Source organism: Hypomesus nipponensis, chromosome 4 (assembly GCF_054491055.1).
Source record: "Hypomesus nipponensis isolate SF chromosome 4, ASM5449105v1, whole genome shotgun sequence".
NCBI lineage: Eukaryota > Metazoa > Chordata > Actinopteri > Osmeriformes > Osmeridae > Hypomesus > Hypomesus nipponensis.
The window spans coordinates 2522909-2547857 of record NC_140364.1 but is presented as its reverse complement, the minus strand read 5'-3'; the positions used below and the strand labels follow the sequence as shown (position 1 = coordinate 2547857).

At 47.7% G+C, this 24949-nt stretch overlaps 1 protein-coding gene across 1 annotated transcript in view; it reads left to right on the top strand.

The window, feature by feature from the left end:
- Positions 1-16569, top strand: part of col14a1b (collagen, type XIV, alpha 1b) — a 62023-nt gene extending 45454 nt beyond the window's left edge. The window contains exons 25-47 of the mRNA XM_084695667.1: positions 92-231; positions 519-642; positions 2633-2776; positions 2891-3055; positions 3533-3571; positions 3658-3796; positions 4186-4328; positions 4587-4696; positions 6017-6175; positions 7296-7373; positions 7587-7673; positions 8633-8686; positions 8838-8933; positions 9180-9233; positions 9355-9408; positions 10246-10299; positions 10860-10931; positions 11107-11142; positions 11876-11942; positions 12190-12378; positions 12839-12916; positions 13692-13847; positions 16208-16569. Coding sequence (XP_084551793.1) covers positions 92-231; positions 519-642; positions 2633-2776; positions 2891-3055; positions 3533-3571; positions 3658-3796; positions 4186-4328; positions 4587-4696; positions 6017-6175; positions 7296-7373; positions 7587-7673; positions 8633-8686; positions 8838-8933; positions 9180-9233; positions 9355-9408; positions 10246-10299; positions 10860-10931; positions 11107-11142; positions 11876-11942; positions 12190-12378; positions 12839-12916; positions 13692-13847; positions 16208-16569 — 2600 coding nt within the window. The remainder of the gene's footprint in view (positions 1-91; positions 232-518; positions 643-2632; positions 2777-2890; positions 3056-3532; positions 3572-3657; positions 3797-4185; positions 4329-4586; positions 4697-6016; positions 6176-7295; positions 7374-7586; positions 7674-8632; positions 8687-8837; positions 8934-9179; positions 9234-9354; positions 9409-10245; positions 10300-10859; positions 10932-11106; positions 11143-11875; positions 11943-12189; positions 12379-12838; positions 12917-13691; positions 13848-16207) is intronic.
- The last annotated feature ends 8380 nt before the right edge of the window (positions 16570-24949 follow it).

Genomic DNA, 24949 nt, shown 5'->3' with positions numbered 1-24949 from the left:
TCAATGACAGGCCCCCTCTGGTGACAGCTGCTGAACATCTCTCTCTATCTTGTTCTCCCTTACTGTTTCTCTCCCCCCCACCCCCTGTCAGTCTGCAAGGCAGCCAAGGCTGACCTGGTCTTCCTGGTTGATGGCTCCTGGAGTATCGGAGACGACAACTTCCAGAAGATCATCGGTTTCCTGTACAGCACCACGGGAGCGCTGGACGAGATTGGCCCTGACGGCACTCAGGTAGGACTGAACCCCAGCCAACCAATGAGAGACAACACCTTTCACAGCGATAGAGCTGTCAACCAATTGGAGAAAAACATTAGTTAGACTTAATGATATGCATTACAGTGAAATTGAGACAACAAATGTTCTCTCTCTTTCCCTCTTTCTCTTTCTCTTTCCCTCTGCCTCTCTCTCTCTCTCTCTCTCTCTCTCTCTCTCTCTCTCTCTCTCTCTCTCTCTCTCTGTCTCTCTCTCTCTGTCTCTCTCTCTGTCTCTCTCCTCTCCCTCTCCCTCTCCGCCCCCAGGTGGCCATAGCCCAGTTCAGTGATGACGCAAGGACTGAGTTCAAGCTGAACACCTACAACAACAAAGAGAACCTTCTGGAAGCCATCCAGCGCATTGCCTACAAGGGAGGCAACACCAAGACAGGCAAGTCACTGGTGCAGTCTGTAGCAAAGCTGGTTGGAGAACCCAGGTCTTCTGAAGAATGTTCTCTGTTTAGGACAACGCTTAGTCCAACCGTATTTTGAATTCTGTTCACTTTATTAACCCTTCAAGTAACGCTGTGGGCTTGAATAATATTAGATTTGAGAATAAGTCATAAAATAAGTCATAAAAGTAGGTAACGCTCAACAATAGAGAACACAAAAATAGCAACAATTAAATGTCAACAAAAGTATTGAGTATTGCCTCAAAAAATATGCAAATACAATCTAATCCTCTAATGGTTAAGCAAATATAATATTAGACATATTTGGTTTGTCTTTTCTAGTGAAGAAATTACATTTCACAATTTACCATTGTAACTACAAATAACAATTGCAGCATTGCAGTACAGTAGCACTCTGGCAGGAATCTGATATACAGTGCAAAAGATTCCAATCAGATTGAGAGTTTACAAGACTGTGGAGTTGAGCAGGCAGGTGACCAGAAGTGCTCTCCTGTCATCCCTCTTGGCATCCATCCTGTCATCCATCCTGTCATCCATCCTGTCATTCATCCTGTCATCCTTCCTGTCATCCATCCTTTCATCCCTTCTGTCATCCATCCTGTCATCCATCCTGTCATCCATCCTGTCATTCATCCTGTTATCCTTCCTGTCATCCATCCTGTCATCCATCCTGTCATCCATCCTGTCATTCATCCTGTCATCCTTCCTGTCATTCATCCTGTCATCCTTCCTGTCATCCATCCTTTCATCCCTTCTGTCATCCTTCCTGTCATCCATCCTGTCATCCTTCCTGTCATCCATCCTGTCATCCTTCCTGTCATCCATCCTGTCATCCCTTCTGTCATCCATCCTGTCATCCTTCCTGTCATCCATCCTGTCATCCATCCTGTCATCCATCCTGTCATCCTTCCTGTCATCCATCCTGTCATCCCTTCTGTCATCCATCCTGTCATCCTTCCTGTCATCCTTCCTGTCATCCATCCTGTCATCCCTTCTGTTACCATCCTGCTGTCATCCCTCCTGTCATTTACAGGTATCTACTTTGCAGATTAAATTTTATTATTATTTGTATTATTTATTTTTTAGAATTGTTGTACTGACAAACTAAATGAAGCAATTATTTAGAGTGTAATCTGTGGTCTGGTTCATTTTTGTGTTTGATTGTTGTTGAGGTCTACCATTCAAGTTTGTTATAAATAAACAATTGACAGGATGATAATGTGTCTGGCGCATAACATGGAAGTGGAAAATAATTACCAGGTTGACCACCATTACAGTCCCTCCTGTCATCTCTCCTGTCATCCTTCCTGTCATCCCACCCGTGTCTTGGACTGCACTTTATGGCACAATTTGATTTTTTATTACATGGCTAAATGAGCAGAAAGAAATTAAGAAATTAACTTTTGGTGAAGTTTGGAACTCTCGATTCTGATGACATTGGGAGCGTTTGTCCTCCATACCTCCAGGAGGGTGAGTCAACCATTGTAATCAGAAGGTGTGAAGGATGCAGTCCTAGCTTTCTGAGAATACCTTGAAACAGTGAGGTATAATCAGTGTTTTAAACACACCAGTCCCCCAGAGGCACTTATCTTGACTTCACTAGAGCTGCACTAATTTATCCAGATCTTAACAGCGTTCACAGAGGGACCCCAAGTCTTTTACAGTGATTGCGGACGGGCAAGGATTGTTCTGTGCAAGCGAGCGTTTAAGTTTGTTCTTGTTCTCTCTCTGTCTCTCTGTCTCTCTATCTGTATGTCTATATGTCTCTCTCTCTCTCTCTCTCTCTCTCTCTCTCTCTCCCTCCCTCCCTCCCTCCCTCCCTCCCTCCCTCCCTCCCTCCCTCCCTCCCTCCCTCCCTCCCTCCCTCCCTCCCTCCCTCCCTCCTCTCTCTCTCTCTCTCTCTCTCTCTCTCTCTCTCTCTCTCTCTCTCTCTCTCTCTCTCTCCTTCCTCCCCTCCCCCCCTTCCAGGCCGGGCCATCCAGCACGTGAAGGACTCCATCTTCACGGTGGAGGGCGGGGTGCGGAGGGGCATCCCCAAGGTGCTGGTGGTTCTGACGGACGGACGCTCCCAAGACGACGTCAACAAGGTCTCCAAGGAGATGCAGGTGGAGGGTGAGTGACATGACTATGGCGGGGGGCAGGGGGGGAGGAGAGAGGGGAAGTCAGAGACGGAGGGACGGGGACAGAGGCTGTGTTGTTCACCCCCCACACCTCCACCCACCCCAGGCTACATCGTGTTTGCCATCGGTTTCGCCGACGCTGATTACGGGGAGCTGGTGAGCATCGCCAGCAAGCCCAGCGACAGACACGTGTTCTTTGTGGACGATCTGGACGCCTTCGAGAAGATCGAGGAGAAGCTGGTCACCTTCGTCTGCGAGGCCGCCTCTGCCAGTGAGCTGAGTTTGATTACTGTAGTCTGGTCTGGTCTAACATAGTCTGGTGTGTTTAGCTCATTTTGATTAGTCTAGTCTGTGTTAGTGGGTTTAGCTGAGATTGATTCCTCTTGTCTAGTCCAGTCTAGTGGGTTTACCTGAGTTTGATTTCTCTAGTCTAGTCTGGTCTGGTGAGTTTGGCTGAGTTTGAATACCATAGCCTTGTCTATTGGGTAACAGTTACTTCTTAATCCATCATTGTTTAGTTTAGTTTCTGAGTTAAATTACTCTAATCTACCCCAGCCTAGTCTAGTAGGTACCAGTTACCTTATCATCCATTTAGTTGACCTAAATTTGGTCACTCAAATGTTGTCTAGTTTAGTGAGTGACATGTGCCTTATATTACCCAGTGTTTTGTTGTAGCTTGGTGTAATACTGCAGGACTGTGTGGACTTAACACTACTGTATGGTTATGTGATGTTGTTCTGTGTCCTAGCTTGTCCCTCGGTGGCCATGAGTGGAAGCACCATGCCAGGTATGACATCCTTACATGTCCTCTTACAACTGTCATTGCCAAATCGATGTGGACGCGTACATGACGTGTGTGCGGGTGTGTGTCAGGTTTCAGGATGATGGAGATGTTTGGGCTGGTGCAGCACCTGTATGGCAGTGTAGCAGGTGTCTCCATGGAGCCCGGCACCTTCAACAGCTTCCCCAGCTTCCACCTGCACAACGATGCCATGCTGGCCCAGCCCACCAGGTAGGACTACCACTAGGGGTGCACTTGGTTTAGTAGCCCAGCCCACCAGGGAGGGCTGCCACTAGGGGTGCACTTGGTTTAGTAGCCCAGCCCACCAGGGAGGGCTGCCACTAGGGGTGCACTTGGTTTAGTAGCCCAGCCCACCAGGGAGGGCTGCCACTACGGGTGAACTTGGTTTAGTAGCCCAGACCACCAGGTAGGGCTACCAATACGGGTGCACTTGGTTTAGTAGCCCAGACCACCAGGTAGGGCTGCCAATAGAGGTGTGCTTGGTTTAGTAGCCCAGCCTACCAGGTAGGGCTGCCACTAGGGGTGCACTTGGCTTACTAGCCAGTCCACCAGGTGTCTTAGGTGTGCTCTCATCTAAAGGTCCTGACCTCTGACCCCAGGTACATCCACCCGGAGGGCCTGCCGTCTGACTACACCATCTCCATGCTGTTCCGTCTGCTGCCTGAGACGCCCGAGGAACCCTTTGCATTGTGGGAGATCCTCAACAAGGACAACGAGCCCTTGGTGGGCGTCATCCTGGACAGTGAGTTCTTATGGGATGCAATGCAATGTTGTCACCGGGGAGAAACCCATGGTTGTGTGCTGTGTTCACTAGCAGTCTCAAGGCTTGCTCCCCGCATTCAGATTGAAAACTGATAAAATGTGTGTAGTCATAACAAAGCCACTTTATAGACATTTTGTTTGTTTAACAATATGCTAAACAAGATTGAGGCTGTTTGTTTAACAAGATAAGCATGCCTTAAACTGTTGATTTAGAGGAGATGTTGTGACTCGTTCGTAGATGGTGGAAAGACCCTGACGTTCTTCAACTACGACTACAAGGCAGAGTTCCAGACTGTCACCTTCGAGGGTCCTGAGATTAAGAAGCTGTTCTATGGCAGTTTCCACAAGGTCAGAGGCTAAACCCTTCACCATTTCCTGTCTCACAACCTGTCTCACAACCTCCCTGTCTCACAACCTTGTGTCTCACAACCTCCTGTCTCACAACCTCCCTGTCTCACAACCTCCTTGTCTCACGACTTCCCTGTCTCACGACCTCCTGTCTCACGACCTCCTGTCTCACAACCTCCCTGTCTCACAACCTCCCTGTCTCACGACCTCCCTATCTCACAACCTCCTGTCTCACAACCTCCTGTCTCACAACCTCCCTGTCTCACAACCTCCTTGTCTCACAACCTTGTGTCTCACAACCTCCTGTCTCACGACCTCCCTGTCTCACGACCTCCTGTCTCACAACCTCCCTGTCTCACAACCTCCTGTCTCACAACCTCCCTGTCTCACAACCTCCTGTCTCACAACCTCCCTGTCTCACAACCTTGTGTCTCACAACCTCCTTGTCTCACGACCTCCCTGTCTCACAACCTCCTGTCTCACGACCTCCTGTCTCACAACCTCCTGTCTCACAGCCTCACTGCAACAGTGTTTCATCATAAGGAAAAAGTTGAACTGTCAGTTTATTAGACATTTCATGATGATCTCATCATCCTCTTTATTTTGTGGGAGTCCTCAGTAGGTGTGTCTGATTGACAGCAAAGTTTTCTCAAGCTTTTACCAAGTGACATAATGTTGAATAGGAAGAGCAAGGAAGAGCTGGCATATACACGCCATTTCCTGACAATACAGCAAGTGGGTAAAAATACCTTTTGTTTCCTCAGCTTCAATGGATTAGAGAGTAATTGGTGTCTCTTCCGCCTGAGAGAAGGCTGAATGTCGTCACGGCGACATCGCTAAGCCTCTGAGGCACTCTTTGCCGTTCTGGTTTCCGACCTCGCACCGAAATATGTCGGAAATGACAGACCAGGGTTGCTCAGTTTTCAGCCCGTGTCCCTTTGAACCCGGATCTGCGTGTGCAGTCGGCCTCGCAGCTGCTCTGCCAGCGACACGTGGGCTGTTTTCTTCCTCCATGGCTGCTGCCACCCGGCACGTCAGGGTGGTTTATGGAACCTCAAGTAGTCGATCCAGAAAAAGGAAAAAGCAGAGTTCTGACAGCTAGCCTGGGTCTCGCTGGCCATCTGTAGCTGGGTCACTTACTACATCTACAAAAGCCCTCAAAGTGCTGGGGGGGGGGGGCACTTTGTCGTCAGGATACGCAAACGTAGGCGCGACTCAAACGCGCCCAAACGCGTTCAGCATGATCGTTCTGCGATCGACCCCCGAGAAGAAGTTTGCTGGGTGCTTTTGTTTCATGTCTCCCCTCCCCTTCCCTCGCAGCTGCACGTGGCCATCAGTAAGACGAGTGCCAAGGCGCTGATCGACTGCAAGCTGGTGGCGGAGAAGAGCATCGGCGCGGCGGGGAACATCACGGCAGACGGGCTGGAGGTGCTGGGCAGGATGGTGCGCTCCCGAGCCAAGAAGGACAACTCTGCTCCGGTGAGTGGACGACGGGGCAGCCGACAGGGGCGGGAATAAGAATTGCTGCTCCCTGCTCGTGGGAGTGTGTCGTGCGTACTCGACGAGCACGTTGACGGAAGTGGGAATTAGAACTCCGGGGGGGGTGTAGAAGTGCAGTTAGACTGGATGTTTGACAGAAGCCGAGAATGTGTACGTCTAATTTGTTTGACATTGTCTGCTCTCAGGTCAGTGCGGCAAACACATTGATGAAATACTTCTGCTGTGTTTGATTTGGTTTGAATGTTTTAACAGAAGCCACACATTTAAAATCCGTACCTGCTCCACTCTTGGGAGGGGGGACGACAACACCATATGAATGTAATCCAAACTGAGGAGAGAGTTTTAGACAGGAGGGTTCAAAGTTCAACTCCGTCACTGTGATCGATCAGATACCTTTGAAAAGAGAGTTTTCTGTCTCTGTTCCGGCTCCTTTGAGTCCACGGCGATGGAGACAAAAGAAGAGATTAAATCGCAGCATGTCTTCACAGTCTTACTTTCCTGTTTCCATAAATAACCCAGATATCCTGCTGCAGACACAGTCGCCAGACTTTACCCTTCTCACTCCCTCCCCTCCTTCACACTCCTCCCTCCCTCTCTTTCTCCCCTTCCTCTGTCTCTCTCTTCCTCCTTCTAATTCTACTTTTCTCTCCATCTCTCTCTCTCTCTCTCTGATAGGCTTGATCAGCCTCTCTCCTCTTTGAAAGTTCAAACTTCTCCTCTAGCCCTCCAGACTGCAGACTGCAGGGCAGAGTGGCTGAGAGACTGAACAAGGCTTTTGAAGTTTCTGATCAATAATGGATCTTAGAAGACAATCTTGCTCTCTGAGCCGACGGGACCTGAGAGTTTCCGTCATCCAGTAAAAAATAGTGATCACATTATCACAAAAACATCACAGGACACACATGAAACAGATCCCTCCCTCGATTTTGTTTTTTTAAGGTCTGTGTTTTCAGGACTGGGTGTCAGAACTACTTTTTGGGGAAGTGGAAACTTTTGCATAGCTGCGTTCCCTGAAACTATACCCCGCGTGTGTGTTCATTGTTCCTGTGTGTAATCATTGTGTGGATGCATGTTGTGTGTCTCTGGTTTGGTTCTCCAGTTCCAGCTCCAGTCCTTTGACATCGTGTGCAGCACTTCCTGGGCCAGCAGAGACAAGTGCTGTGACCTGCCAGGCCTGGTGGGTGGCTGTGTTTAGTGAACTGTCCCTTTAACACCCCCACTCCCCCACCAATCATGTAACCCCTTATGCCCATTCATATCCCCTTTATTTTACTGTCCTTGACAATGTGTTAAGTTCTGGCATGTGTCTTAATGTCATGCTTTGTAAGGTCATATCACTTGTTCCACCATCACATCTGTTCTCATCTGTTGTGGTGGTGGGGACCCACAGAGGAAGGAGGAGGACTGCCCCGCCTTGCCCAAAGCCTGCACCTGCACCCAGGACAGCAAGGGCCCCCCAGGACCCACTGGACCCCCTGTGAGAACCCCCCACCCCCCCTTTCACCCTCCAACACACAACTACACACTGTATGTTTTGGAAGATAAGCCCTACTTTCTATAAGACGCACCCCATCAGAACGTGAGCATCTTGATTGTAAATTAGAGTATAGGGCACAATTGAATATAGGCCGCACTTTCAACAGGAACAAAGATACCGTAGTGCCAGCTAGCGTTGAGCAGAACAACGCTCACAATTGTTTATTTCCCCAGACGCATTTTTCCTTCGGACAGCTTGGATAGCCATCTAGCTAGACAACATTCCCAATCAGGGTGAACACTCAAATGATCTAAACTGCAGACCATAGCATTTTCAAAACAGAACAAACACAACAATAAACTCCAAACAACACTTATTTAACTAAGTCAATGCCCTTAATTTCGTAGCTTTTCAGCTTGCCGCGGGGTATTTCGGGTACCAAGGGCATTGTTGCAAAAATACCAAGCAATGCATGAGTATAGGCAATCTTACAGCATTGTGTAACACACTTCGGTTGTGGATGTCCAGAAATAAAGCCAAGTCACTCATTTAGTGGCAAAATCCATTGTTGTCTACAAAATTATTTTAGATATAGTATAAGTTTAGCTAGCTTGCAAATCCTGAGGATGGCCTACTGTTGCAGACCTTTCGATGTTCAACGGACAAGGGTGTTTTGTCCCTCATGAGTTGCCGTAATACAAGCCGTACAAACACAAAAATCGGGGTACAAGCCGCGGCTTTATTTCCGAAAAATACGGTACACACACCTGTGAGGCCCCCCCCCCTGCACATACACATGCCCACACACTTGTGATCTAATTGTGTTTTGTGCTCATATTTTTATTTTCTCCTTCTTGTCGACTCTCCTCTCTTTCATAATAGTGGTTTGATGTGATCTGTAGGATGTGGTTCACTTCATGACACCTGCCTGTGTGTGTGTGTGCGTGTGCTATAAACAGGGAGGCTCTGGAATCAGAGGAGCGAGAGGAGACCGTGGGGAACCAGGCCTCGTGGTACAATACACACACACACATTCCCCCCCACACACACACACCACCACATGCAGTCCCGCACATTCTATTAAGAATCGATGCAGCCTGAAACACTCTCTCTCTAACTCTCTCTCTATACATGACGATCTCCCTCCTCTCCTCCCTGTCTCAGGGGCCCATGGGGCCTGTAGGAGATGCTGGAGTTCAGGGGCCTCAGGGCCCTCCTGGTCCCCAGGGACCCAGCGGTCGGTCCATCATAGGAGCCCCGGTAACACACACACACAAAACACACACACACAGACACACACACACGCAGAACACACACGCTCTAACCGACACACACACACCTACACAAATGTAACACTTCTACACCGATACACACATAATCACACATGGACACCAACACACACATAAAACGCACATAAACACCAACCGGCGACAACACACACACACATTCACACACACTCTGAGTTGGAATGGGCTTCAGATAAAGCTGATGTTTTCTTTGTTTCAGGGTACTCGCGGGGAGACAGGGGAGAAGGGAGATGCTGGTCCCACAGGGACGCAGGTAGGGAGTGACACACACACACAAACACTCACACTCACTCACACAGGCGAACACACACTAAGGCACTGGCTTGAATCATGTGGTACCTTTAACCTTTAACCGTGTTGTGTCTTGGCTCCAGGGAGTACCAGGACCTTCTGGTTCACCAGGCCGAGACGGAGCACCTGGCCCCAGGGTAAGATCACTCACCTGTCACCTCCCACCTGGAGGTCTCACAACACTACTCAGCTACTGCGGCCATACCTTTTGGATGCTTAGTTAACAAACGATATCTGGTGCTCTGTATTAGGGGTGGGGGGGAAAATCGATTCGCATTTGAATCGCGATTCAGCCTTCCAGCGATTCATATCAATTCACAAATTTCCAAAATTGATTTTAAAAAGTATATATGCATATATATATATATATATATATATATATATATATATATATATAAAATATATATATATAACATTGAGTTTACTAAACTGCAAAAACAACTATACATTTCAAGTCTTCAACACTTAATTGCCTATCACAGTCAAATAGAAACAAGTAACACTATACAGCAAACTGGAATCAAATGTAAACATATATTGAATCGAAATTGGATTAAAAATTATGAATCGAAAAAATCGTTAATCGATTTTTAATCGAATCGTGACCCGAATAATTGATTTTAATCGAATCGTGAGGTACGAATATTTCCACCCTACTCTGTATAGTGTGGATATAACTGGCTAAGCTACTACTGTAGCTACTGTGTTCTGCAGTGGGGATATGACTGGTTGTGCTAAGCTATACTAATATATGTTGTACTTTGCAAAGTGGGGACATGACTAGCTAAGCTAAACTATGATATTGTATGTGGTGCTCTGCCATAGGGATATGACCTATTTGGTGCTATGCATAGTACTAGTATATGACTGCCTATGCTAAGCTATGCTAACATATTTGGAGCTCTGTCCAATACTGTAGGTATGTGATTGGCTATGCTAAGCTCTGCTAAGGTATTTGCTCCTCTTGTCTCCAGGGCCTGCCTGGTAAAGATGGGCCCCAGGGTCGGGAGGGGCCGTCAGGGACCATGGTGAGTATCTGTCATCCAGGAAGCTGAGCTTCAGCCATCATTTAGAAAAACAAACTCTTCAACTTTATATTTATTGAAATGATGTTGATTTTGATGCACTGCACGAGACACGGTAGTGCAGTTGAGATGTTATTGTTGTACTGTATATGTTATTATTGTGCATCCTGCTTGGTAGCTGAGATGTGCTGACCGTGTGCTGTGAACGATAAATACAGAACGTTCCTGGACTCGGACAATCGAAATGCTGTTAGAACTTTGCACTTCTGATCCTTGATCTTCTAGTGTACTTTCTCGGTGCACTATTTGCATGTTGCTTTGGATAAATAAAGGTTCAATAAAGGTTAAACAACAAAATGAAATGAAAAGTGATTTTAAATGATTTAGATGTAACTATGCCATAATCATGACCGTGTCTCACCCTCTGTCTCCGTCCCTCCATCTCCTCTCTCTTTCTAACCTTCTCCCTCTCCTTCTCTGCACCCTACTTCTCATTCCCCTCCCCTTCTCCTTCATCATCACCCCCCCCCCCCACACACACACACACACACACACACACACAGGGAACACCAGGAGCTCCCGGGGCCCCAGGTTCCGGTGGACCTCCAGGCTCTCAGGGAGACCAGGGGCCTCCTGTGAGTCACACGATCCTCCAGTATCCCATAAACCCCTTCTGCAGATAACGTAGAAGACAATGTAGTCCTGCATGTCAACAGATAACGCATGAGGTCATGTGGGTAATATTGTGTCACTGAGGAGATAGACAGGCTCACCTCAGTTTGTGTTCTCGCCTTTTGTCTCCCTCTGCAGGGTCCTTCTGGGACTAAGGGGGAAAAGGGGGAAAGAGTAAGTCGATTCACCTCTCCTGTCTTCTTCTTGTCTGCTCTCTCCTCATCTCTCGTTCCTCTTCCCCCTCCTCTCCTCTCCCCCTTCTCTCCTCTCCTGTCTTCGTCTTGTCTTCTCTCTCCTCATCTCTCGTCCCTCTTCCCCCTCCTCTCCTCTCCTGTCTTCTTCCTGTTTTCTCTCCTCGCCTCCTGTAATTAGTCAGCTGCAGGGTGTGGAGGTTTTCTTAAATTGTCTGCTTGTCTACAATTACCAACAGTCTTTCTGAAAAGATACATTTCATCCTATACTGCTCGGGAACATAGTAATGAGCTGCATAATTCTAAGAATCTATTTATAGTTCATAAGTGCTGGAACAAACAGCTGTATTTTGTACAAAAAAATGTGGGTTATCAACAGTCCCAGTGGCAGTTAGTGAGTTTTTGCGATTTTCTGTAACATCTACTTCAAGCTCTGAATGCGTTCTTAATCATGCATTGAGCTTAGACTCCCTGGGAACGCCCGACTCTTGGCAACAAGGCATATTTCTTTCCGACTGAATAAACGAGCAGTTGTTATTCCGAGTTGAGGAGTCGCCAAATAAGAGTCCTGTGCCAAGCTGATAGTATTAGCAGCGAGGGTGTGCGAGGGGTGAGCAGCGCAGCCCGAGGGAGCTGGGAAGCCGTGTCGGTAGCTGCAGTGGTGTCGGGGCCGTTATCTGGGAGCAGGTTGTCAGCGTGTATTGTCGTCTCCTCAGGGTGACTTGCAGTCCCAGTCGTCAGTGCAGGCCATCGCTCGCCAGGTCTGCGAACAGCTGATACAGAGTGAGTGAGCCTTCTGTGGTGTGGGGTGTGGGTGGCTGTGTTCAAGACGCCATGTACTGTAAATAAATGTGCCGTGTGTAAGAGTGAGCTTGCTTGTGCAAGTGTGTGAGTGCGCCCGGCAACAATATACACGGGTTCTATCTAGTTGTTCTAAACGTTCCTGACTAACGAGCGGGCTCCGAGAACTCCCGGACCACCTGTCTGTGATCCCTGATCCCCACGACCCTTGACCTCTCGTGTCCCCCAGGTCACATGGCTCGCTACAACTCCATCCTTAACCACGTGCCCAGCCAGCCGGTGTCCATCCGCACCGTACCGGGCCCCCCTGGGGAGCCGGGCAGGCAGGGCACCCCGGGGCCCCAGGGGGAGCAGGGGCCCTCAGGCAGACCAGGGTTCCCCGGTTCCAACGGAGAGAATGGACAGCCAGGGGCCAGAGGTACTCACTACTACTACTAGGGGCTACTCACAGGGAGGGCTGTTGCCACCTGGTGGCCGGCCGATGTGAAATGTAGCATAATGTCATTTAGTGGGAACTTTTTCGTTTTAGTGGGAGATTATTTTGTGTGTGTGTGTCTGGCCCTTTAGGATAATATGTTGTGTTTTTGTGTGTGTCTGTGTGTGTGTGTCTGTGTGTGTCTGTGTGTGACTGTGTGTGTTTGTGTCTGTGTGTTTGTGTCTGTGTGTGTGTGTGACTGTGTGTCTGTGTGTGACTGTGTGTGTGCGTGTGACTGTGTGTGCGTGTGACTGTGTGTGTGTGTGTGACTGTGTGTGCGTGTGACTGTGTGTGTGTGACTGTGTGTGTGTGTGACTGTGTGTGACTGTGTGTGACTGTGTGTGACTGTGTGTGTGTGTGTTAATGTGTGTGTGTGTGACTGTGTGTGTGTGTGTGTGTGCAGGTCAGTCAGGAGAGAAGGGCGAGAAGGGGAATCCAGGTGTAGGAGTCCAGGGTCCTCGCGGCCCCTCAGGGCCCCCAGGTAACCACAACAATGCCTGTTTTGCCAAACACACAGCTTCCTCCTTAAACTGAATCTAGACACCTCAACATGACAATAGCTGTTGGGAGAGAAAATCGCCTGTTTAGTAATAGAAAACGCAAGGTCGGCTGTACTTTTGCGTTTCAAACTCTTGACCGAGGATAGTTCAGTTACCGTGTCTGTAACTGTTGTTATTGTTGTTTACAATGATGCTCTGCTCCGGTATAATGAAACCCAGAGGGGTTACAGCTGTTGACTTGGGTGTTGATTTTAATGACGCTGATACTGGGGTGTTGATTGGACTCCTGAAGTGGTTGCCAGATTAGTTCACAGGGGACACCACGGCCCTGTGCTGAGGAGCACTCCAAAACATGGCAACCCACTTATGAGTCACGATGTCCTCCATGGGGTAGATGAGAAGAGGATATCGAAATACGGCATATCCTGCCGCATGTTGTCACCTCCGCCTCACCTACCCTTCTCCCATCTCTCCATCTCTCCCTCTTACCTCCCCTCCGCTCATCACCCTCTCGGCATCTTTCCCCCTTTGTTCACCAACCCACCCTCCTTCCACCCCGCCTGCTCCTCCACCCTCTCGCCTCATTTCCCGCTCCTCCCCTCCTTCCCCTTTCTTCTCTCCCCATGTTGCTCGCCTCCTACCCCCTCCTCCTCCCTTACACTCTCCACCCTCTCCTCCCCTCTCTGCTGCCCCTGCTCCTCCTGCCCCTGCTCCTCCTGCCCCCCTCCTCCTATGCACCCCCCCCCCCCCCCCCAGGTCCTCCAGGCGTGGGTCGCACAGGCAGCCCCGGGGTGTCTGGCAGGCCCGGTAACCCCGGTTCCCCCGGGCGTCCTGGCGTTCCCGGGCCCGTGGGGCCAAGCGGCCCCCCCGGCTACTGCGACCAGAACTCCTGCGTGGGCTACAACATCGGAGGTAGCTATGGTCACCCCCTCCCCGCTCCCCCTCTCTCCCTCTCTGAGGGCAATGCTCGAAGAAACACAACGTTCTACACACACTGTTCTATCACTCAGCAACCACCACCAAGCTACTATGGCAACCACTGATTCTGATGTTCAGATCAACCTAGACACACAAGGCTCTAGACAAGGCAGCGTAGAGACGGAACGGATCGCAGCGTCGGACTGAGGAGTTGTCAAACTAGACCAACAGATTTGGCCCAGAGCTACCGAGCATCCAACAGTCGGACCAACAGCAACTAGTGTCGTAGGAGTGGGAGGGTAGAAAGATTATTGTCACTTTTTTGGAACATTCACTGTGTCAGAGTGACTAAGAGAAGTTGTTGGAGTTGTGGTAGGAGTATCTAGGTATTTTGTAGCTTGTGGCATCTGTCTGCGATGCAGGTGTCCTTTCTGGAGAAGTTAGACTGGAATGTAGAATCTGAGCAGCTCTCTTCACTACAGACCTTTCACCTGCCTCCACCCTCTGTGTCCTCAAACACACTGGCCTGGCCTGTGTTCAGACATGCAGCCTTGAACTCAGTCCAAACCTTACACAGAGAATGCTCTATCTCTCTCTCTCCACCTCTCTCTCTCTCTCTACCTCGCTCTCTCTTTGCCTTTGTGTTATTCTCTCTCCCTAAGTCTCTCTTTTTCCCTTTGTCTCTCGCCCTGAATGTATCTTTCTGTCCCTCCCTCTTTTTCTCTCACTCTCTCTCCCCCGTATGTAATTCTGTCCTCCTTCTATTCTCTCTCTCTACCTCCCTCCAGCGCACTCCTTTCTCTCTCTCTGCCCCTTTATGTATCTCCCCTCCCTCCCTTCCTCCCTTCTTCCCTCCCTCCCTCATTCTCTCAGAAAGTAAACGTTTCATAGTAAAAGACTGAAATAAAAACTGGGTCAAGGTTTGAACTGATGCTCATTCGATTAACTGTCTGAATGCCGTAGAATACTGAACTTTAGCAACACTATTCTTAACCGTTGTTTGATGACCTCCTCCTCGTGATGGTGGGTGGGCTATGCCCCCTGTCATTCATCCATTCATTTAATCTAATTGGCTCTCTCTGTCGTGGAGCAGAGCGATCTGATTGGGTTAAATCCACACTCACTGTATTTTTCAAACAACATAATCCAGTAGGCTGTACACCTTGATAGACCAGCCTTGCTAAGATGTGACTGGCCAATGATACTGCTCAATTCAGCATCTTAAGAAGGCCAAGGTGATCCTAGACTCCATCCCCTAACCGCCATGCCGTGAGTGTGGAGGAAATGACACGCTCAGCGCATGCCTGCATGATGTCGATGTACGCATCTCCCCTCAGACCATCAGTGATTGTGATGTCTGTCTCTATCGCCCTCTCTCTGCGGAGAGGCGATACAGCGAGCCGCACTGTCGGTGCAGAATGGACACTGTATTCTGTCCATTCACTCCAGTCTGTGAGTACAAACTGCATGTGGACATGATTCATGTCTGACCCTTGGCATGTGTGTGTGTGTGTGTGTTTGTGTGTCCCTCTCTCCCCATCCTCACCCTCCTGTTTCCCTGTCCTCTCTAACTCAGAACGACAACTGTACTAAACGGGTACCGAGCGGAGTTCCCAACAAAAGGACGCTGGCATGGTTTAGAAGTGAATGAGGAGAGGAGAAGGAGAGAGAGGCGTGCTCAGTTTGTCCCTCATCGCTAGCTGTATCTCCCTCCCTTCCTGTCACACACGCCTGCTTCCTCGGTCGAAAATGTGCACTGTCGAACCTCGCTGTGTATACTGTATGTCAGCACGTGCACACACACACACACACACACACAGAGAGCCATTTACTGTAACTGTAACAGATGCCAGTACGCTCACTCACTCACACACACACACACAGTCATTTACTGGAACTGGAGCAGTCTGCTAAGTACTGTACTTAGCTACCTAGAAAGTGCTTTCTGTTGGGACTTGAACACCATAGATGTTCCTCCCACCGCACTCCGCGCCTACAGTCCAAACTAAGCCACCTTACAACAGGGTACCCTCGATATCTCTGTCCATTCCAAGCCCCAAGACCGGTTAACGAGTCCCATAAGTGCCGGCCGGGAGTCGAATGAAAGCACCTGAACCACCTTCCCACACGTCACCGTAGCTGATCTCTGGTCATGGACCCTGTAGCTCTGGCAGAGCGGCCACGCCCTGTCAGGCCCTCCAGCTCTTGCTTCCTCTCGGTCAGTAACCCTGTGCTGTGTCTGTGTCTTTACTTCTCCTTCACCCCTCACCCCCACCCCCCGACCCGTGTCTCGTCCCGCTAACCCAATCGCAACCTCCCGACCCCGTCCTCCCAATCCGTGGGTGTGGTTCTAGAAGGGGGCTACGACGCCGATCCAACTGACCAGCGGCGCCCTCTTCCCTCAGTCCAACTGCCCGCCAACACCTACCAGAACTACGGCGAGGCCGAGGAGGAGGGCGACCCCTACGCCCGCTACGGGGGCTACCCCTCCGAGTACTACCAGCCCAACTACCCCGCTCCCCAGCCCGTGGAGGCCGACGAGCCCTCCCCGGGCCTGGGGGACGAGGAGCTGAGGTCCCCGGGGATCCACCGCTCCTCCAGGTCCCTGGGGGAGGACGGGGCGGAGGAGGGGGCGGAGAGGAAGACTGTGGGGCCGCGGAGGGGGAGGAGGCTACCGAAGAGGGATGGGGGGCGGAAGACGGAGACTCAGGAGTGAGGAGGGGGGTGAGGGTGGAGGGGGCGGGGGCGGGGCGAGGGAGAGGTTTCCGGATCGCCACACTCCTTTTTTTGCGGGTTCTGCCTGTCTACCAGAACTATCATCAAGTGCCTGATGCCAAGGTCACAAGGAGGCCATGGAAGGTCAGACGTCACGGGGAGGTCCGAGGGATGGGAGAGGGGGTTTGGAACAGAATTATGGGAGGACGTTTTAGAAGCTACAGTACTCCTGAATCCTTGGTTGGATGTGGCTAATATAGATGAGATGGTGTTAAATGGTTTGTTCAAAGGTGGTCAGGATTGATCAGATTGACGTGACCAATCTGTACGCAATTTGATTCCGAGTTTTGTTTGCATCGTGTTATGATTTGACCCTGCTCCACCTCAGTTAATGCTTTAGTTGCACTCATTCTATTTCAGGTTTTACATTCGACATTTTAAGTGCCTATCCACAATGTTACACAAACCAGAGCATGTAGACTAAATAAAGCATAGTTACATAGTATTGTATATTAACACGTAATATTGTGAGGTACAATAGGTATACATAACGGTATACATAAGTACATAACAGTAGTTACGTATACATAACAGTGTACCATTTCATTCAGTGTAACGTGACAGATCAAAGTATTTGACAGTGGAAGCTGGTTTCAAACTCACCATATGGACCTTCATTGTTTTCATGCGTCTCTATTCATGTCACAGCTGGTCACACGTACCAGTGATGGATCAGACTACCTACAGTAACTGGGATCTAGACTTGTTCTGGAACATTTCAAAGAGGCACCAACACTGTTGATGCGGGTATCCTCCAACTACCCAACTGCTAAAACTGTAACTATTTATTCAGATGTTATTGTGCCAGTGTGCCATGTCTTTGTGCATTGTTCTGCTCTAAACATAAGGTATTGATGGGTTACGTTGTTCTGATGCTGTCAAATATTGAAAACTGTGGAGTTTTTTTTTGTCTTTTTATGTAATCATATAACATTTAGATCCATCCAGTGTTGAAACCCGGCAGTAATTCATTTCTCACGTCGCATTGTTACGATACACATGCAAGCTCAGTGAATGTCACCAAGGGGAGTTTGAGAAGGTGCTAATTATAAACATGTAATATATAAAAAGAACAAGGTGAAATATATGTCATGGTATTAATGTATGTCAGATTTATTCACAGACAGTCCGCTAAATTGTGAGAGCAGTCAGCCTAACTTATGTTTAATGATAAGCAGTTGGGCCAAAGTCACCCTTGACCTTTCCAAGCTACAGAGGTAACACAATGATGACATCATAGGCAAGTGTAGGACCACCTCAACACATCAAAAAAGACAAAAATCAAGAAAGTAATTTATTTTTTACTTGGTATTGATTTTTTTTCTTTCTGAAACAATAAAAATGTAATTCTAACCAACGTTATTTAATGTTTCCCTTCCCAATGTGACTCATTGCCCCTCGCCCTTGAGCATAAGGCAATGCATAACCATCAGCAATGTACACAATGAAAATACGCTCTGGCTCTGGCTGGTGAAAGCTAGGAGAGAGAAAATAAACTAACAACCCCCCTCTCTGTTGGCCAGACATAAACTTCAACGCCTACCAACCATCCTATCCACACCTGATTATCCACACCTCCGCCAAGACACCTGTGTTTCTACCTACCTTACACAGATCACTCAGCACCCCCCTACCAAACACCTACACCCATCTGCTGTGAGTCAGTGTGGCGGTGGCAGAAGAGAGTCACACTGTCTTCCTGAACAGAGCTGTAATTCCACATGGTAGCTGCTGTCGAGGTAGAGAAAGACACCCACCTCGCCAACAAGCCTGCTGACTGGAGCTCGCTGGCAGGCAGACAGGTGGTGATGGTGGGGGGGGGAGACAGGATAGACAAGTGGGGGAGGGTGGCAGGTAGACAGGTGGGGAGGGTAGACAGGTAGGCGGGCAGACAGTTGCAGTTGGGAGGACAGGTGGTGAACAGACAGGTAAATAGATGAGTGGACAGACAAGACAGGTAGATCGCTGAGTAGACAGAGAGGTAGGTAGCTGAGTGGACAGACAGACAGACAGGTATAGAGATGAGGGAAGTCCTCTAAATTGTTTTCTCTGGTGGTCTCTATAACCCGCCCTGCCTCCCCTGTCAGCTGTCTACAAACACACACACTTGTCTTCTGCTCTGCACACACTAGTTATTCACTCACCTGAGGAATGTTGCGGGGAGATTAGGAGATTACAGATCTGCCCCACCTCTGCAGCGGGTAATCCCCTGAAAAGGAAGGTTTTACACACCAAACCTCCGCACATGAGAAAAAACGATTTCCCTATGTTAGTTTATTTGTTTATGAATCAATATAGCTTTGGATTAACATTCTTCTCTGAAAGCCAATTTTATTGTCAAAGTGATCCAGAGCTATTCTGAGACTGTAGCTACCGGCATCGTGATGTGATTCATGTGGAAGACAGAATTTTGATATTTTACGCTGCAACTTGGAGGGAAAGGAACAAAGACAGACTAATGCTCTCTCGTCCTATACCCCTGTTCCTCCTTCTGTGTTTCTCACCCTCTCTTTCTGACCTATAATCCACACTTCACCCACTTTTACTTCCAAAGAGCACAGCAGTCAGTCTGAGGAATTCTCCATGTCAGGCATGTTGTGTCATGATCTCCGCTAGGTTACAAAGTATTTAGGTCAGACGTGTAGCGCAAACTCGCCATCCTGGGGAGGATGAAGTGTGACAGATGTTCCTCTCTCTTTCTCTGTCTCTTTTTTCCCTTTCCCTCTCTCTTTACACTTCATCATTCTCTCCCGCTCTCACTTTTCTATTGATCTGTCTCTTTCTTACACAATGCCATTTTTCCCTTTTTTTTCCTCTCTTGCTGTCTCAACTTCTCTCCTACTCTCTATTTAGCCTCTCTTTTCCTCCAACCCCTCTCTTTATCCTGACAACCACGTCATTTTAAGTGCATACCGGGGACATACACCTGTAACATGGCATTACCTACCATGACACAAATGCTTAGGTGTAACCTATATTTTTACTGCTTGAATTGAGTCTTCTCAAATTCCTGGGTTACCCCTAATTCACAAGTCTGCTTGTAAACGTCGACCTCTTCTTGTTTATGATCTCATAGGTAAACTGACCTTGAGAAAAGGTCTAAAACAAGGGGCGTGTGTTGGGGGATAAGTGTGGTTTAAGCACAATTTTTAAATGTAGTTATTTACTGTAATTTACTGTAATTAAAATATTTCGCTTTCCTTGATCAAGATTCCACAGACAGCGTACTTGACCAAGATTGATCAAGATTCTACAGACAGCGGACGCTAGACATCTAGGTCTAACACAATATTTACGTTTACATGTATTCATTTAGCAGACGCTTTTATTCAAAGCGAATTACAAAAAAGAGCTTTACAAAAAGTGCATAGGTCAATGATCATAAACAACAAAAACATTGCGGGTAGCCAAAACATGAAGCATACATTGTGAAAAGCTAAAAAGTGCCAATGGGTAGAACCAGAAGAGCATGTAGTTAAACAAATTACAATTAAACAACGTGAAACTCGAAAGTGCTAGTGTACCTTTAGCCTTTTCTTGAAGGTGGAGAGACAGTCAGCGTCTCTGATTGAGGTTGGGAGATGATTCCACCATTGGGGCGCCAGACAGGAGAAGAGCTTGGGTTGGGAGCGGGCACTCTTGAGAGGTGGGACCACCAGACGGTTGTCTGAAGAAGACCGTAGGTGGTGGGTGGGGATGTAAGGCTGGACGAGGTGTAGTCAGGTTCACCGCTCGGAAGGTCAATACCAGGGTCTTGAATCTGATGCGGACCTTGATGGGTAGCCAGTGGAGGGATATGAAGAACGGGTCGACATGGGAGTGTCTGGGTAGGTTGAAGATCAATCGGGCTGCCGCGTTCTGATTCCTCTGGAGAGGGCGGGTTGTGCATGCTGGAAAACTGGCGAGAAGCCAGTTGCAGTAGTCCAAGTAGACAAGTGCTTGGACTAGCAGCTGGGTGGAATGCTCAGACAGGTATCTCCTGTCTCCATCTTCCAGATGCTGTAGAGGGTGAATCTACACGACCGGGAGACTGCAGCAATGTGGGCCGTGAGTGTGAGCTCGTCATCCATGGTCACCCCAAGGTTCCTGGCAGAGGATGAAGGGGTCAACGTCGCAGATCCCAGGGTGATTGAGAGATCGTGGGAGATGGAGGGCTTGGCCGGAATGATGAGAAATTCTGTCTTGGCGAGGTTCAGCTGGAGGTGGTGCTTGTTCATCCAGGCGGAGATGTCTGTGAGGCAGGCCTCGATTCTAGCTGAGATTCCCTAATCAGTCAGTGAGGTGCAGCTGCGTGTCGTCAGAGTAGCAGTGGTAGGAGAAGCCATGGGAGGTGATGATTGGTCCAAGTGAGGTGGTGTTGTACAGAGAGAAGAGGAGGGGTCCAGGGACAGGGGTCAAGGACAGAGCCCTTTTTCCTATGTGTGTGCAGTCATGTTGGACTGTAGATCTGGTGTTACTGCATGTGCAGTCCCAGTAGGTGTAGGCCAGTAGTATAATATAAAAATGATCATTATCATAATCAAACTCTGGTTATAAAGACAATGATAGAGATAAGATGTACACATGTAGGACTATTTGTATCAGAATAACAGTACGCACTCAATGTAGGTCCCGCGTATAGATTCCTGTTTGCGTTGTACAATGCTGCCACATTGTGGTGAATTGACGCAACTATGGCTCACCATAATGGAATGGGGGTTTACAGTAACACCGGAACGTATAAACAATTGTGTCCAACAATAGCCTATAATCCGACAAATATTGTAAATCCGGGCAAATCGTTTTTGGACATTAACCTCTTCATTCAGTTGGTTGTCAGTCTCACTGCCTGATGTTAGTCTAGAAAAATACTTTTTTTGACTTTTAAATAGGCCTACTTAAATGATGTCTCGTTTTGATATTTGACTTTGTAAGCCTAGTTATTCAAAGGTCGTGATTGAGAGGAGATCACCTCAAATGGAGGTAGTTTAGATGAGGTTATTAGCAGTGGGACCTAAACGCAGGGGTGCCGCATAGGGGAAAAGTTAGAACAATTCCAAGGCCCCTGACTGACGGGCCTAGGTAAAAAAATAGGTAAAAACGAACTATACTGTAAATATTATAAAAACGATATTATAAAAAATAAATTATATTATATAAACCATCAGCATTGGTATAAATATATATATTTGAAATATAATAATAAAATGAATGATTTCCTTGTTTTTGGCCATAAAAGTTCAATATCCCCATTGACCAAAAAGTAAACATCCATATTTACCGACCACACCCCTTTATCTGCATGAAATGGTTTGGTCCTGCCTTAAGGACATTTTTTATGGTGGCTTTTAATCTTGCATCAAATAGTGAACAGCACACTGTGGGCAGACATACAAATCGCCAGCAATAAATATTGCGCTAAGACTAGTGAACTACAAGAAGCAAGACAGTGAGCCCTCAGTGATCACCAATCCAGCTGCTCTTTGGGTGTTTGACAGCCTTTCTGCAAAGTCCATTGTATGTGGATCCTGGCCATTGGGTGACCACACCTGGTACACAATGTTCCTTGGCCAGAGCCGGAACATTCAGTGTCTCTGTCTGCATGGGGCTGGCAGCTTGATTGGCCTTGTTCCTCACCCTCCTTTCCCTCTGTGCCTTCCTTTTTCTGTTTGTGTTTATTCCATGCCCATCACTTCCGTCGGCTGGCTGTATATCGACCTCACACTGTTCCCCTGTCATAACCTCCAAAAGTTCAGCACTTTTCTCTTCCTCCTGCTCATTGTCAGAGGATGAGCCTTCCTCTTCCTCACCAGATGTTCTGGAGTTCTACTCAATCTCCTCCTCCATGGTGGGTTCCTCCACTTCCTCTTAGTGAGCGTTGGAGCCTGGCCCGTCCTGTTTCTGCCCTGGGCCTTCCTCTTGGTCAATGTTATTGGGCTGTTCTCCTTCCGGCTGTCCTATGGTTGTGCTTGTTGTTGGGTCCCTGGTCTCCTCTCCATCTTCCTCCCTTGGCCTCTGTTTTGGCTGTGCCCTTGTCCTATTAGGAAGGACATTCTCTGTATCTATGAGCCTCCTGGCCACACAGGTTGCATGTCCTATCCTGGGTGCATGTTCTGGTATTGTGCTCTGCTCCACAATTTCTGCATCTCAGCACTGTTTCCATTGTAAAATATTTGTCCCCTATTGTTTCCTAAGAAAATGTTACTAGGTATATGTCTTACCCCTCCAATGGATGTCGGGTCTGGGTGGAGTCTCACTAGCCATTTCCTGGCTCATTCCTCGCCATGTCTACTCAACCTCGTGGAGATGTCATAGTCGGACGTATGTTAGTGTGTCCAGTAATAGACGGCTTTGTTTTTGGTCTGCATACACGCGTACACGCGAAAAGCATAATGGGAAGTAGCCTAACAATTATGTTCAGCTAAACTGAGCATTTCCGTTAGGCTACATAAAAACAGGACTCTTAAGTTTTTTCAAAAGTTTGGCATGGTGGAGGGGGGGGGACAAGTTCCTTGCTTCTCAGCGTGAGAAATACAAGGTGTTGCGTGAGAGCGTGATAAATGGTTGAAATGTCTCACGCGAATGCGTGACAATTGAGAGCCTTGAAAAAACAAGCATTGTTACATTTACATTTAGCAGACACTTTTATCCAGAGCGACTTACAGTAAGTACATTGGACATTACCTCCAAGGCAAGTAGGGTGAAATGCCTTGCCCAAGGACACAATGTCATTTAACACAGCCAGAAATTGAACCGGCAACCCTCTGAGTAATAGCCTGATTCCCTAACCGCTCAGCCATCTGACTCCATCTGATTGTTAAAGGTGCACGTGTGTGTGTTTGTGTGAAAGTAAGTCATCGTTATAATGCAGACCAGGTGAATGACTTGCATGAATTTGAATAAATACCATATCAAAAGGCCAGTGAAGCAACAGTGCAGAAAACACCTTCCGCGATTACAAGCTGCTTTGCACGCGCCAGAGGTTTACTTCAGAGCTGTGTAAACACAACAAGATGATCACTCGAACAAACCGGCAGTGTTCACTCACAGCAGAGTGAACTGGCCTTCGCCCTTAAAGAATACTGATACAGCTTTGTGTCAATGACATTTATTTTTGGCATCCACTATCAGAGAGAAAGAGAGATGGCAAGAAAGAGAGAGAGACAGAGAGAGAGAGAGAGAGAGAGAGAGAGAGAGAGAGAGAGAGAGAGAGACAACGTTGGAGCAGAGGAGTGTATTAATAATGAATGCACAGCTCATTTGTATGTAAATGTGCCCAGACAGCGTGGCGGTCCGGTTCGGCTAGGCCTCATGAATAACGCATGAAGAAGAAGCCAACCAACCTGCACTGCAGAACAAATAACTTGTGAGGATGGATCTTGTCCTAAAACGTCTCGGCACTGTTAGTTTCCCGCCATTTGCGCCGCACACCTTAAATGAATGGGGTCATAATAAAATTACCAGACCTTCAATATCCTGTCTCGTTTAAAAAAGTTATAATCTTTACCGTTTTAGTTCCAGGTTCCAGGTGCGTTATTTGTGTTCTTGCCTAAAAGCCATTAGGAAAAGGCTAATACTTATTTCTTCCGAAAAAATCTCTTCTAAGATCATTATTATTCTTATGTAGAGCAATAGTTTCCTGTTTAAGAGATATAGCGGCAGACTTACGTCACTTGACCCTAGACCCCCTAACCTGCTCTGATGAGAAAGTGAGTCACGTGACCCTATACCCACAGGACGCCCCCCCCCCCCCCCCCTCATGTTCTTCAAACCTCCAGCAGATGCCACTGTCTAACGTATTTTCACCAGACGTGACTTGTGGTTGAATCAGACCATATCGAATATTTAAGTTGTGATTCATTTACCAGTGAAAGGTGAAAGAACGTCTACGGTATTTGTCATTTTAAGCATCAAGATTTTTCCCACCCGTCACAATCAGTGGATAAATAGTCTAGCTACATCGTGTCCATTACACAAACACACAGAGCAGCGTGCGCACTATTATTCATTCATATATATATATATATATATTTTAAAAAAAGATAAATAAATATAGAAAAATAGGCAGCTAAAACTACGTAGGCTTCTATACGGAAAGATTACACGAGGCAAAGTATGAAAAATGTACATTAAATTACATTTAGTCTATTGAAAGGACTCAAGCCTATTTGGTATCGAGATACAGTAGGCTATTACTGTATAAGGTTATTACAATAAATGTGTACATTCATAGTTTTTAATTTTTTACTTAGACTACGGAATTCAATAAAATGGTTAACCTGTAGGTCTAATGCAAGGATAATCAAGGTTTTGGTTTAATATAGTGCCAGGATAAGGTATGT